At 45.2% G+C, this 15,656-nt stretch overlaps 1 protein-coding gene across 5 annotated transcripts in view; it reads left to right on the top strand.

Moving 5' to 3' along the window:
* KALRN (kalirin RhoGEF kinase) overlaps nt 1-15,656 on the top strand; it is a 473,821-nt gene that overhangs the window by 384,840 nt on the left and 73,325 nt on the right. The window contains exon 1 of one of the 5 annotated variants that reach the window (XM_058840642.1): nt 14,485-14,737. The exons of the other annotated variants lie outside the window; for them this stretch is intronic. Coding sequence (XP_058696625.1) covers nt 14,653-14,737 — 85 coding nt within the window. The 5' untranslated portion in view covers nt 14,485-14,652. Of the gene's footprint in view, nt 1-14,484; nt 14,738-15,656 lie in introns of those variants that run through there. 5 annotated transcript variants of the gene reach the window in all.

The raw sequence follows: 15,656 nt of genomic DNA, 5'->3' as shown, positions 1-15,656 counted from the left end.
TTCTTTTAACATCAAACACATGGGGTAACTAAAAGAGTAACAGAGGTTTGTTCTTGCAGTAATTTTAAGCAACTTCCATCACAAAAAGAGGGCATTAAAAAAGAGATAGGGTTTCATGGCATTTGTTTTGGATTGATGATACATGAGAGGAAGGTCCTGTTCAGGGCCCCAAAGCAGAGCCTGCCCATAGGACACTCGTGTCTGGTGCATACCTCTGGAGGAGATGAGGAATATATGTTTTTAAGATGCTGTGAAAACATCTTGCTGTGCAGGCTGAAGGCCACTTAACAGCAGGGCTTTGGTGGCAGTGGTGGGTCCTTGTACCAGACCAAACTGAGAAACAGCTGGATCTTTTCCAGAGGAAGAGGAAGCACAGATCTTGCAAGGTGTATGTTAGCAGGGTGACCATCTTGCCTGTGCTTTCCAGATGGGTCACTTTGTCCAGGTGTCACTGGCAGAGCACCAGCCTTTGGGCAGGAGGGATGAGAGTTTCAGTGCTGCACCACTCACAGCTCCCGTGCTTGGGGGCCACCCACAGCCTGAGAGAGCCTGGGGCTGGTAGGTGCCATGGCAGGCTGGGCTGGGACAGCAGGAAGCAGAATAAGGACTTAACAAGGCTGGTAAGAGGAGTGGTATCAATGAAAAAAAGGTCATGCTGAGACCTGCATTTTGGTAACTTCTCCATGTCATTTAATGCATTAGTGTGCAAAGCTGGAGAGGCTAATCCAGCTCTTGCCATGTTTGAAAGACTCTTTCCTCCAGTTCCTGATCTCAGAGGAATCATCTGTGTAGGGAGAAGCATAATTGTTTCTTCCCACGTCTCTGTTTTTTAAGAACATCTTGGGTTTTAGTATGAGAAAAGAGTCTAGGCTGCTTTTGTTGTATTCCTGTTCCTGTTGAGCTTTAAATTGCGATCTGCATTGGCTCACACACTTTCTCAGTGGTGTTTCGAACAATCTCTGTTGCAAACATATTCGATGGTAATGACTCCTGATGTCCCAGGGGAGCTGTGTGAGGACGATTCAGAAGTTTCAGTGCGCTGTATTAAACCTTCATTTGTCCTTGTGGAGGCTGAGAAATTGTTTTTGGTTTTGAGAGTCTTAATGAAGAGCAGTCGATTAAAATGTTTGTAAGGCTCTGAACTAAAGGAAACATTTCATTAAGTGACACAGTTGATTTAACTGGTACATAAGATGGTCATGGGGTTCTTATTAAACAAACCATGTTCAGGCTCCCATTGTCAATATAAATATGCAATATTTTAATTAAAAAAACAAACCTTCATTTCTGTTCCTGATACTGATCCAACAAGGGTGTTCAGAGTTAAAATTTTGTAGTATAGGCTGTCTTTCAGGAGAGGTCACATGAACCCCTTCTGCTGGCATTAAGTGCCTCATAGTGTCCTTTTTACAAGTTCAAGACATGGCTTACATAGGAAAATCACATCAGGAAATGTTCTTTTTAGCTCCATTTTGGTTGTGATAGAGAAGCTATAACAAGTCGGTCATGAGTGTGGAGGGACACGGCAGCTCTGTGGGCTGGCACCAAGGTCTGCCACAGTCCAGCTCAGGGCTGCTGCTCTGCCTCAGTATCCAAGTGTGGCTCCAAGTTCACAGCTCATGCAGCTGTGAAAGGAGTAGGAAACTAAAGATGAAAGAATTCAGAAGCACTCTGCTATTTCAGTCACGTCACCCTTTCCCTTGTTTTTTCTCTACTGAGTTTCCCTCCTCTCTCTCATCAAACAATGTCTGTCTGCCTTCACCTTGATGGCCCTTCACAGTTCTCCCCATCATCTTGCTCCTTTCTACCTCAGTGGACAGTGTTTGCTGCAGTGCTGGAGAGATGGTGATGCCCAGGTCTCCTCCCTACTGCTGTCTTTTGATCCCACACTTCTGTGCTTTCTCCTACTTCACAGTCACCCTGCACAGGAGCTCAGACACCCATAAAGTGTCCATCCTTGGAGATATCCATACTTACACCTTCTCCTGGGCACAGTTATCTCCAAAATAATAAAAAATGAACAGATATGTAGCAATATGGGCAATGAGACCTGATTTTCATTGTGTCTAAGGGGCAAGCCATGTCAAGGCTGAGAGGATGAGCCATGTCTGTGTAGGAGTATTCATATCACTATGCCTGTATCTCTACCAGGGATTTTACCTGTTGGGTACATCAAGAAAACAAAACTAAACTGACAAATCCTTGGGAAATATGTGTCTACTACAAGACACAGCTCATATACAGGCTGTGGGAGCTGTGCCTTCAAGGTGCAGACAGTGTGCAGGCTGTTGGAGCCACGCTCCCATGGCTTGTGAATATCCCTATTTCACTGACGTGGTATTTCTGTTTCATTAGTTTTTATTTTCAGTATGGCATCACTAGATAGCAACACTGACATTCAGCCATGGGGACATTCCAGGTACCAGTAAAGTCACTTCTATTTATTGCTTCAGCTTCTTTCAGCTTCAGTTATCTAGTCAAAATAGGTCTCCAGTACTCTACCTGGAACTTTCTTTTTATGGAGAAGGACAATTTTGATGAATGCTTTGATAAAACAGGAAAGGCTATTTTGGGGGAAGTTGCTTTGCTTTTGTACAGTGAATTTTTATTATTTTAAACACAGGATTCTTTGTTTAAAAGAGACAAGGCCTGCAGATTTTCTTGTTTACTTTGCCTTTGCTTCCTCTTCTGACAAGGAGTGGGTAAAATTTATCCACATAATCACTGTCAGCTTAACCCTGAATTTTACAGTACAATGTCTATGCTGTTTTTATCACTGAAAAAAAAAAGACAAATGGAGGGAATTTAAAAGGCTGTAAACCACTGAGACTCACCAAGAATGCCAAAGGGTTCGGCACTTGGTCTGGCAAGGAAACTGGGGAGAAACTCAGTAGAGGTGTCTCTCTCTGTGTCAGGCTCAAGACTTCAGTTCCTCGCACAGCCCCTGAGGAAGACCAGGGTCATAAATTCTCCATGCCCTCCTGGTTCTCCTGCCTGCCTTCCCAGTGTCATTTCCTGGGGCCAGCCCATGCTTTTCAGGGCCAGGTTAAGCCAACCAAGATATTTCCCTTTTGCTATCCTGCAGAAAAGTGAGAACTTCCCTCCTCAGCTGCAGCTCATGAGGGGAAGGTCCCAGCTGGCCCCTGCTGCTCAGGTGATGGGTGAGTGGGTGACCACAGCCCTCTCCTGGCCCCACAAGCCATCTGAGAGAGGATGGTTTGAGCAGACTTCAGCTGTGTATACATGCTGAGAAACAAGACTGCATCAGTCCTTTTTTTCCCAGCTTGTCTTCAAACACACACTGGAAAAGGAAACTTTAATTTTTATTGCTCACATATTGATGTCCCAGCTGTTGGGAAATCACAAAGACCAAAGACCATTCTACTGAGTCAATATTAGACTTGTAATTAATTGAGATTGTTTTCTAGGGTAATGTGGGGTATGCAGCATCCCATTTGGCCTGGGGAAGACCAGAGGCATCTTCTTGATCTAAACCATCTAAACCAGTCCCCATCTCTCCCAGCACGATCCCAGCACGTGTCTGTTCACAGAATGGCAGAGCTCAGCCTTCCCTTGTGTTAGCAGGATCAGAGCAGAGAGAGGGGCCTTTGAAGCACCACAAATGGTGCACACAGAGTCTGAGCAGTGGTTGCTGTACTGAGAAAGGACTCAGCTCTTCTGCTGTGGTACTCAGGGTCAAGAGAACAGGTCAGGGATTATCCAAAGGGCTCTGCACAGTTAGCCAGGGGAGGCACCTGCTGAAAACGGTCTGAATATTCTTTATATTAACTTCAAAGGAGCCATATAGATGCCTTCTGTTTCTTCTCCTCGTGGGAGCTGTGGTCCCTCAGTGCAGTGAGACCAGGGCAAGCAGGCAGTTGAGTTTGTACCACGAGATTTTACACTAGCTCTGACCCAAAGCCAGCAGCCAGAGCATCCCCACACCTCTGCCCCACCAGTGAAAAACAAGCACCCAGAGGAAGGATATAAAAATAGCTCCTTAAGTAAAGTCTGTTTCCTCTGCATTTAGTCGTGTGTCTTGAAATACAGTAGTGTGGTGAGGAGGGGGGGCTGCTCTGTAGCACTTGGCCCATGGAGCTGACAGGAAGGTCATCCTCAAAGATCAGCAGGAGCATGTGCATGACTTGCGTCTTGTGTTTCCTCTGAGGACAGACTAAATTTAGCATTTTCACAGATGGACACTGAACCATAATCCATCTAGGCCTGTGGGTTGAAGAGTGGGATGGGAGTTGTTTGCCTGGGCTTTTTGCTGTGTAACCAGCTTCAGTGCACCACCACTCGTTGTGCTCCTCAGGGTTTTCTACTTTGCTCAATATTCTGTAACTTACTTTTCCCTGAAGTTTAAAAAGTTTAAGCACGAAGGAAAAGTAAACTGCTGGTTCTGGGTTCAGGCCTGACATCCCTACTAATTTAATGTCAAACTGTGGATGTACTTTTTAACAGCAGCCTCACAAAGATTGAACCTATAGCTACTGTCCTTGCAACAATTGCAGTAAGACAAATACTAATGACTGATGATTTTGGTTTCCCCAAAATGTTGCCTTCCCACTCTTTCAGCTTCCAGAAAGTTTAAGGGACTAATCCTAAATGTGGTTTTTGTACCCTGCAAGGCCTGTGTTGCTAATCTTAAACAACTATTTTATGAGCATGTTTTGAAGTGAACTAGTTCTGCTAAAAATCCCATTTCCCTGACTGGTCTGAGCCGGAAATAAGCAAACCGTGATGCAAAGCACATGTGTATTAAATAATGTATTTCCAGTAATAGAAATTATGTTTCTGTGTATCTGCTTCAGCACACTGCACAGATTTGATATATTGATCCTGACACAAGAAGCCTGATTTTCCTGTCATTACGCAAGCATTTTGTCAGAGCGCTTATTCCCAGGTTACACATTTTTCAAAGAGCCTGAAACAATGTCAAATTTGCTTAGTTCACATTAATTCCAAATTTTAGAAAATAGAGTTAATGTTATTGCAACTATGATGGTCTAAAGTCTAGAACAGGAGGTGATTTACATAAATGCCAGTGCATCTTTTCCCATTCATATTAGCTGGTCTCATAAAGAATATTATTACTTCATAAAAAGTACTCCAGAACTGTGCTTTTCTTTTCTTGAAGGCATAGTCCATATTTGAGTGCATTTTCCTTAAATCTGTTTAAATAAGTCTCTCACAATCTAGAACAGGAAAACAGATGTTAAACCACTCTTGTCCTTGGATGTCCTAAGCATTTATTAGAAGGTGCTACTTTACATTTGCATCTTATATTCTTCATAAATGCATTGAACATTCATTGATTCTGCAGAATTGTAATGCAGTCAAATAAGTTTGTTTTTTTTTCTTCACAGAGTTTTCAAAATACAAATTAAAATTTACACAGCCTAGAGATAATTGCTTGCATATTGCAGGAAAGATTGGGATGGCCTCCAGCCTCACTAAAGATGTGCCTTCCAAGAAAAACAGTAGTCATATGCTATCCAACACTTCACTGACTTCTTCTCCTTAGCAAGACAATTTGCAGCTCATGAGTGCTGGTGACTCCCATTTTCATGAAGTGAACCTAAGGTTCCATTTCTCTCACCAATAACCTTATACTGCCTGATGCCAAATGACAGGGTTTTTTTATTGCCCTTTGCTTTTGCAAGCCAGAAACATTACAAGTTCAACAGTAGCACCCAGTGATCATATTTCAAGGACATTTTTCTACTTCCTAGACTAGGGAGGAACACCAAAATATTTGAACTCAAGATACATTTCTAAAAGGTATTTTTAGGTCTTTGTACAGCTCAGTTTTACTTCTTCAAGACTGTACCCAGCTCTTTATTTTCTCTGTAGATTTCATATATCTTCAGGATTTTAAGTTAATAGCTGCATTTTGCCAAGGAACATACATCCAGTTTCTTTGAAAATCAGTGGGAATTGCATTTAGGTACCAGAGAACAGATTCTGGCTTTAAGAACTAAATAGCATTTTTCAGAAAAGCACCAAAGAACTTATTAACTCTGCAGGACTCCTACTCAATGAAATAAGAACGTTCTTCCTTTCACTGGCTAGAAAAGTCAAATTAGGTTTCATGCAGGGTGAAGGAATCAGGGTGCTCTTGGTGCCAATCTGACCTGTGAAAAATCTTATTGAAAAGAAGCTTTGTGAATGGATGGCTCATGAAAGTAGTTCAGGCTTTCACCCCATAACCCTCATGGCCATTGCACATCTGTTCAGACAGATCTGCTGTGGTTGTGCTGTGCACACACAGGACAGTGCTGCTCCACAGGACAACTGTTGGGACACTGCCTTCACCTGGGAGCTTGACACCTTCTGCAGTCAACCTGCTACAGCCTTTCATTATTCCAAAGATGTGCTGCTCTGCACATAAAAATGCAGGAATGCTCATTCCTCTCCCTTCTGATTGCCATCATGAAACAGGACATGCAGGCACAACAGAGACAGGCTGAGCTCAGCAGCACTGGGGGCTGGTGCTTCTCTCAGCTGAGCAGAAGATTGTCAGCCAGCTGGAAGTACCCATTTTGTCTCACACCAGGAGGCTGAACCTCCCTGGGAGCATCAGGAACGTGTCCTGTGCCTACCTGAGCAGCCAGGATCTACCACAGCGATGGGATCACCCAGGCCAGCGGATAGCACAGCAGTACAGGTGATGCAACAGCCACACAGCCTGAGGCTTCTACAGTGGAATCTAAGAAATACTGGCAGGAGAGGGAAGGCAGATCAAGGAGCTGATCTGGGCTGAAACAAACTTTTTTCCCCACTAGGTTAATTTTAACCTAGATCCACTTGCAGATCAGATTCACTGTGAGGCTGCACAAACATTTCTGTTGGCACAGGGGAAGCAGCAGGAAAGATCAGGCACCTGGGAGAGACAGAAAAGGCAACAAAGGGATTTGGCAGGACTGTTGTCTCTTGACAGCTCTAAGTGCTCATGGAGCTATCATGTAATATGGAACTGTTACATACCAAGAGATTGCCTGAACACAGGAACTAAAAAGTACTCCATGGCATCACGTACTTTCCCTCTTGCAGAAAGACAAGAGGATTTTCTGTCTTGTGGTGACTGGAAATTCCAATGTGTAGAAATCCAACTTTTGGCAATGTCTGATAGTACCAAGCAGAAGGGGGATTGCCAGAGTTTTTGGTGCTAGACTGGCAGTTGCTCACTGGTATTCCCAGGAGCAGCATTTCTGTACAGAAGATCAGCAGAAATCCTGTCTATCAGAGAGCCAACATCCTCAAAATAACATCCTAACTGCTGGTATATGGACACCAAAGAATGAAAGCAGGCAGAGGTGCTCCACACTGAAAAAAAGAAGGGTTGTTTTCTAGCCAGTCATTCCACCAGCTGATAAAAATAGCTTTAAAACTTCTTTTTTTTTTTTTCAATTCTCTGCACAGCAGGCTGCCTGTTATGTGTGCCCTTGTTATTTATACCCACCATAAGTTTCAACAGCAGCTTTACAGATTCTTTTATGCTTGTCTTAGATCTGCTGTTGTAAATCAGAAAGCTTTGCAATCCTAAACATTGCCTGGTAAGAACTCCTCTGCATTCTTTTTACCTTAGAATAAAAGGGAAGTGGAAAATACAGTTAATGCAGTAATTTGGCCCAAATAAATATAAGCTTTTACAATACTACCGTTGAATTTTATTTTGGCCAAGCAGAGAAAATTTCCCCCCCTAAGCAGCGACTGTATGCCAGTTTTTTAACTTTTCTTGTAGCTTGCCTTGAACCCTGTTTGTGTTGGGTACTGGGTAGGGGAAAGGCGATGAACAGAACTTGCAAATTTGCTGCAGAACATCTCAGGAAAATAGTCCAAATACTTTTCCATTAAAGAAACAAACAAACAAACCAAAACAGGTAACATCTTACTCTAAAGAAAGAGAAATGGAATTTAAAGGAAAATCAGCTGTGGCTTCTACCATCCAAACAGAGCAGCCTCAGGCAAGCTGGGACAAGCAGGCTAGGAATATTTTTGTTACACTGTTAGTTTGTAGTTGCTAGAACAACTCACCTTTGTCATGCACCGATGGGTGAGGCTCCTGTTTGTCTTGGAAAGCAGACTATGATGGGCTGAGATAGGCTCCTGATTTCCCCACCAAGGCCCAACACAGTAAGACAGGAGCCAAAACATGCCCAAAAGGCAGCGCTTTAATGCTTCTTGTCTTCTGTCAGTGGGTATTGCTGTAACTCCCAAAGACATGTCTCTGTTCTGATGGAGATAAGTGCTTCAGGAAACAAACATAAACCTGCGTTAAATTTTTATTTTGCTCTTTTCAGCTGAAGGATTGGAGTTTTTTATTCTAACCAGTAGCTTGTTGAGCATGTGCCCGCCATCCAGCACAGCTCCCCAGCAGGCAGTCGATACTGTACCAACACAATGTGGTGTGTGGTTTTGCTTACGGGACCTCCTAGGTCAGACTGGTTTGTGAGGTGAGGCTCTTTGCTGCAGCCTCATCTGAGCATAACTCATCTGGTGGTGCTGCTGGCAGGTCAGAGAAGTCCCCTCTGCCCACACAAGACCTTGCTGAAGTGACAGAGCCAGTCCAGGGGCAGGTGAGCCTACGGTGAGATCTGGGAGGATGGTAACTGGGCCATACTTGACACCAGCTTGTAACTGTTTTCTTAAGCCACTCACTGTCAGCAAATGGTTACTGCTTAGGAAGAAGCTGTATATATAGGAGAATTGGTCCTGTGCCCAGAAAACCAGAGGAACTGAACAATGTTGGAATCTGTTCTGAGATCTCTGAGAGGCAAAGTTAGGCTGGAGGTTGAAGGGGCATATGTGTTCTGCAGGCATGCTCTGCTCCAAAAGAGGGTGGAACTATCCTGGGTTGTACCTACCTGAATATTTGGGGGGAAAATCTAAATTCCCTTGGAACAGACTGAATCACATGAAAGGAAATATGTATATCTGATTCTGTGGTCTGCTCTGCAGTCATCCACCTTTGCTTGATGATCTTTATAAGATACTTTTGGGGATAAGCCTCCAAGCAGCTTCCCTCCTTCTGTAGATCTTCCTTCTTCATAGAATGCAGAGAAAGAGGATAGATGAGTTGTAAATAAGGAAAGAAAGGCTGGTGTCAGTGGGGGGCTTGTGATGTTTGGGAGAGGTGGGTAAGCAGTATGTAAAGGTGAGGTCCATCACAGCAGAGCAGACAGGTCTGGCTGTGGCCTTTGGCTTTACAGTAGAGTTTGTGTGCCAGGATGCTGTTAGGTCATGGCAACTCTTCTAAGCTGCTATAAATCCACCCTGTGCTGACATCCACAGCAGAGAGATAAGGATGATATATCCTAACATTTGCTGAACATATGCCTACATTGCAGTTCAGCGTGGAGGTTCTGCTGGACTGTCTATATTTCTTCTTAATTTGTTTGATTTAGCTAGTTGAGAATGTTCTTTTTTTGCCTACCACTGTGCTGAACTGAGGAGCCAAAAACCTCTCCTTGGAGCTGTGCTCTTTTTGCGCCAGGAGGGAATATAACTCCATTTATTTATTTATTTTTAATTTATTTTATCTGTTTTAGTACCCAATAAACTTGTTGTTTTTTCCAACTGGCACAACAAGGCTCTGGCTATTTTTAAAGAATGTGGTTCATTTGATTTAATCTAATGAATGTTTAGTGCTGTTGAAAATAGCTGGAGCCAGAGCCAAGAATAATGTACTGAAATGTGCTGGTTGAGCAAGGACTGCTTCACTCTGCCAGTCTGTTTCTCTCCAGTTGTTCAGATTTACTTGGTTTTGCAAGTAGCATTTGCAGGCAGGACATATTGATCAAGGTGCTTTCTAATACTGATTCCAAAGGCAAATAGTGCCAGAGCCATATTTTGCCACACTCATTTCAACACAGCTAACAATGACAGCTCTTCTTGTTCAGTGTAGGATGTCTAACCTCTGTTTCAGACCACTTTAAAGGGAATGTGCTAAAATTCCTTTTATTTCACATAGGAAAATTGAGGTATGAAATGCTAATTTTTCCCCTAAAGTCACCCAGAAAGCAAGTGACAGAATGAGTAATGAAACCAGCATCTACTGGGCTCCTGAAGCTGCAGCGTAACTCCTGATTTCTCCATGAACTGAAGCAAGACTGTAATCTGAAAACAAGTTCTGCTAAGTCATGGTGGTTCTCACTGGTTTTCAAAACATCCATGTTTACTGTCCTGCCTGCACCCTCTGAATTGCTCTGTAGTGGTACCTAACTCTGCCTATTAACAAAATTGAAACTTCATGTATGTCTGTGCTCTATCTGAATTTGACACTGCAAGCTACACCAAATACTTAAATTGTGTTTTTAAAACTGTATAAATCCATCTTCCTTTTGCCATCCATCAATTATTTCTGTTAGATAGTTAGTTTGCTGTTCCTCCCTAAGAAAGGGGTAGCTAATACTTAAGCTTCACTGGATTAAAAAAATAAATCAACCATAGTACATCTTATTCCATGATAGTGATGTCCATAGGGATGGATTTTCTGCAGAGATCACTTTACACCCTAAAGCACAATGTAGGATTGACTTGCATAAGTAATGAACAGATGCTCCTGACAGCTATTACATTATTCATTTTCCTATGCATGTGATGGGGGGAAGGAAACAGCACCTGTTACTATGGGAGAAATATTGTCGCTGCTGTTCTGCATTACAGACCTCCAGGGCAATCTGGGCCAGGCGTATTTCACTGCATTTATGTTGACCCAAAATGATGCCATGCCTGTTTACATCCTCTCTTTATTTTGTCCTTTGTTGCCCTCAGATAAATCCCTCAGTCCATAACCTAAGAAAATAAACCTGCTGCAGGTGTGAGGGAGCACTGAAGGCACTGAAAAAAATTGTTTTCCATCTTTCACCCCAAATTTTTCTCAGGAAGGCTGGGTAAAACTATTCGAACTTATTTCTCCTCTACAACAACAGTACTTTTTACAGGCCATCTTAGTTTTCACATGAATTTTACTCATATGCCTGAGGGACTTTAAAAGTGTATTTAAGAGTAGACAGAAGTAATTTCCTTGTCATCCTGAGATTAGACTGAGATGACTTCCTGTCCATCCTCAGTGTTGGGCAGGGCAGCACATGGCCCATGGTGCACTCACACTGCTGATAGACTTAGCTTCAGATGCAGCCAGTCAGGGCCATAAAATTTTCTTGTTCACTCCACTGCAGGTAATGATTGGAGTATTTGGAGTGTGGTGCCAGGAGATGTTTCCTTAAAGAACTCCTGTGACTCAGCCTTCCATTAAAGGGGGTTTATAGCAAAGAGGGAGGGTGCCTTTTTACACAGGCAAATAGTGATAAGACGAGGGGGAACGGTTTTAAAGTAAAAAAGGAGAAATTTAAATTAGATGTTGGGAAGAAATTCTTTGCTGTGCTGGTGGTAAGGCATTGAAACAGATTGCCTGGAGATGTTGTGGCTGCCTAGTGTTCAAGGCCAGGTTGGATGGGACTTTGAGCAACCTGATCAAGTGTAAGGCGCCCCTCCCTGTGGCAGCAGGGTTGGAATAAGATGACCTCTAAGGTCCCGTCCAACCCAAACCATTCTATGACTCTATTCTTTGACTCAGGCACAGGTTAGAGCAGGGGCAGGGATGTTTTCCTTGTCAGGGGACATACTGGTAATTCATGACCACAGTCACACATAAATTCTTCCTGCCCAATAATCTTCTGTCCCAGACAAGCAGTTCCTTGCCCTTCACCTCAGTCAAGTGGGCTGTACAGATTTCCAGCCCCCACAAAATCTCTGCAACACTTCTACATCCCAAAGGCTGAATTCCCTACTTGAAGCTAAAGATTCAGTGTAATTTACAGTATAGTGCCTATTTGCTGCTGCTGACAGATGTTTTTCCCAGCTGGGGCTGGAGCTGAACTAGACTGCCCACAGCATGTCTCCTCCTCTTCTTTGTAGGAGCTAATTGATATGGTGTGGTTATTAAGAATATGGCTTTCAGCCTTATTTTGTGAAATATTTATTCCCTGTATCATTCATCAGTGAGTGTATGTACGTGTTTTTTAAAGAGCAACTTTATAGAGATAAACTTCACCACACTGCTGGAACTGTAGATTGGGGAGGGGCAGAGCCTGCTTCCTCCCACAATAATTACTTCAATTCTGTTTTAATTAGGGAAGGAGTTTTATTAAGACCTGAAATTGCACCTTAATTATGTTTTAAAGGTTGGCTGCAATTACAAGAGCTATGACCTTGCTTCCCAATCCTCCTCACAGTCTCAGACTCCATGTACATGTGCTGGTTTAGTGAAGCCTTATTCCCTGACAGGGTTATTGTAGTGCCTCTGCTGGCACACTGTCCATGTTTTCCACCACTCTGGCTCTCAGATGATGGCTCTGATCAGCCCAGTTCCCCCTGCCTCCCCCAGCTCCCCCCAGCATGCCAGGCCCTGCTGCCGGGCTCACACAGAATCATAGAACATGCTGAGCTGGAAGAGACCCACAAGGCTCCTTAGGGACAACTCTTCCAGGAGTCATGGGAATTTAGAGGTGAAATGCTAGAGGTGAGCAGCTTAGGCTGTTTCCTAGTTTCTTAAATGAGGAGTGTTAAAGGTTTTCTTAAGATGATTTTTAAAACCCACCAAGGTGCTGTGTATGGCCTGCCTCTGCCTCAGATCCTGTACTTCAGGTCTGGCCAGATGCCACATGAGCAGTGAAATGCCAGTGAAGACCTTACCCCTTTTCTGTTTGCACAAAGCAGGCTGAGATCAGGTGGGGGCAGACAGCCCATGGGGCAAGAGGTGGACATGTTGTGCAAGGGTGGGTTAGAAAAGAGAGATGCAGTTTGAAGTAGAAAGCAGAGAAGTGAGGAGCTGCTTTCTCAGAAGAGCCCTGCTGCAAGTTTCCTGGATCACTTAGAGAACCTGAGTTGAGCTGCTGCTTGGAGAGCCATGGTGGGGACAAACACAGAAAGGAAGAGGTGCAGAAGGTGAAGGTGCCCAGGTGGTTCCCAGCCCATCTTTTCCTTCTCTGGCTGCAGCTGTGGTTTCTGCTTCATGTGTGACATATTATCTCCCTACCACAGGCACAAGAGCCCTGAGTGCACCCTCGAGACATTCCCTTGCAGCTCCCAGATAGGCAAAGACCCAAGTCAAAGAAAGACACAACACACAGCAAATGGGAAACAGTTATAGTGCCCTTTGTTCTCATGTACTGAAAACACCTTGGTGCTCAAGGGCATTGGCAGGAAAATCTGCATGCTTCAGGCATGTTACAAGGTTGTCAGTCCTTCCAGTGAGGCTGCCGTCAAATAACAGTTCCTGCAGAGCAGCCAGAAGTGAAGCAGGAAGGTTTCATATTTGCCAGTGTGGAGGGAGTCTCTCAGGGAGGGCCTCTGTCCCTCTCCTTGCACCAGGTACTGGGCTCTTCTCTCTGCCAGGAGTCCTTCAGGGTCTGATCCCACACCAGGGTTACATGGAATCACTGAGTCCAGGACAGCAGCACCCACCACAGAGGTGCAACCTGAGGTGGGTTTGTGAGCACTCTGTGGCCCCAAACCTGCCTTCCTGCCCAGAAATGGCCTTTGGCCCTCTGGCAGTGGCACTTACCCCAAAGCCATTACCAAAAGCCTTAGTCCAGATCAGCAGTCTGTGGTATCAGTAGAGCTGTGCCTGCTTGGGCTGAAGCCCTGGCACAAAGCGTGGCACATCTCCCCTCTGCTCTTCCCTCTCAGTACCTATGTCTGCCTGGGAGAAGTTGGGTTTGTTTGATGCAAGAGTGCAATACTGTGATGCTGTTGCTCTGGAATCCTGCCCGACCTCTCCTACCAGCTGCCTCCAGCAAGGTTTGGGATGTTTTTGGCACCTCGTTTTCTATGCTTTAGGTGGGAAATCCTAACGCAACACGCTGGCACCTTCCAAAGCAAGCTATGCCTGTGGATCTCGAGTGTCTTGGTCCGTGTGTCAGAAGGGTAGGCATTCCCTCTGCAGTGCTTCAGGCAGGTCTGCTGCTGCAGGAAGCAGGCAGAGCCCCTGGGATCACAGCCGGCCGGGCAGTATTTTCAGCCAGTTGTAAAGAGTTTTAGCTGTCAGATGCTTAAGTTAAGGAATGGCACTGGGGGCGGGGAGGGAAGCCAAGAACATTGTCAAGTTTTAAAAACCCCTACAAGTTTTGCCTTTTAAAGGCTTTGGTGGACCTCCCCCCCCCCCCATCCGCAACGTATCAGAGCTTCAGCAAACTTCCTCCCAGGCAGCTTTTATTCTCGCTCCCGATCTCGAACGCCGCCTGCCCGGGCGCAGATACAGCAGTTCTGCATTTCTTCCTCCTGAAAACTATTTTTTTTTTTTTTTTTTTTTTTTCCGTTCCAAGCAGCTTTAGGGCCCGGTCTGTCCGCAGCCCCCCCGCCCCGGCCGGGCCGGGTGCGCTCCGCCCCCGCCGCCCCCCGCTCCAGGCGCCGCCCCCGGAGGTGCGCGCCGGGCTCGGCGGGGACAGCGGCTGCGGCCGCCAGCGGCTCTGCCGCGCTGCTCGCCTGCCTACAAGTAGCTTCTTCTTTCTTTTCTTTTCTTTTTTTTTTTTTTCTTTTTTTTTTTTTTCTGCTTTAGGGCCTTTTTTATTATTGTTGTTATTTGATTTGTTGTTTTTCGCAAGCGGGCTGGTGGCTCCTTGCCATGAGCAGCCCGAAGGCAGCATGAAAGCGGGCAGGCGCGGCTATCCCGCCCGCTCCGGTGTAGGATGGCTCCTGGCGAAGTGCTGCTGCTGCTGCTCCTGCACAGGTCGGTGGGGCCCGGGGGCTGCTGCGGGGTCGGGGGCTCAGCGGTGCCGTCGGCAGGGCAGGGTCCCGGCCTCGGGGACAGCGGGGGACAGCGGGGGACAGCGGGGGACAGCGGTGCCCTCGGGTCGGGCACAGCCAGGGACAGCGGTGCCCTCGGGTCGGGCACAGCCAGGGACAGCGGTGCCCTCGGGTCGGGCACAGCCAGGGACAGCGGTGCCGCCGGTAAAGGGCACCGCGAGTTAATTGATACAATTTTTCGGTTTTAGTTTTACATTTTATCATTGCTGGTAGAAAACACTCTTTGACTGTAGGGTCAATAGGGCGGGGAGAAATACTTGCTTAAATTATTCTTTTTTTTTCCTCCCCCCTTCCTTTTTAGTCCTTCTTGGGCTCGAGTACTAGCAAAATGCTTTGAGAACATCTGTTTCTCACAGTTCACAAATCTCTGAATGGTGATGGGGGAAGGTCTGGGGAAGCTGGCTGAGCTGAAATGCTGGGAGGGATGTGGGAAAGCCAGGGCAGCTGGAGTGCCTTGTAAAAATAAAGTCAAAATCTGGCTTTTATGTGGAACAGCGCAGCTCAGATGCATTGACTGACGGTTTCGCAGACTGCAGTCTTTATGCTGTGATATGGCTCTTGGACTTTTTCTGGATAATGTGAGGTTTTTCAAAGATCTACTTGTGGTATTCCAATGTTTCCTGTTCTCTGAATGGCCAAGCAAAGTGCTCTAAACAAAACTTGGCTTTTGTTTTGTGTCTTTTTTTTTTTTTTTTTCTTTTTTTAGTAACTAAAGATTTCAAATGCAATCTTTTGGTAACTCTGGAACAGAGTTACCAAATAAACAACAAAGAGCAGATGAAGATGACATTGAGGATGAGTGGGCCTACTCATTTCTTGGGGCACACATTTGCAATACAGGA

The sequence above is a fragment of the Poecile atricapillus genome, chromosome 5 (assembly GCF_030490865.1).
Source record: "Poecile atricapillus isolate bPoeAtr1 chromosome 5, bPoeAtr1.hap1, whole genome shotgun sequence".
Taxonomy (NCBI): Eukaryota; Metazoa; Chordata; class Aves; order Passeriformes; family Paridae; genus Poecile; species Poecile atricapillus.
This window is presented reverse-complemented; position numbering and strand designations above follow the sequence as displayed.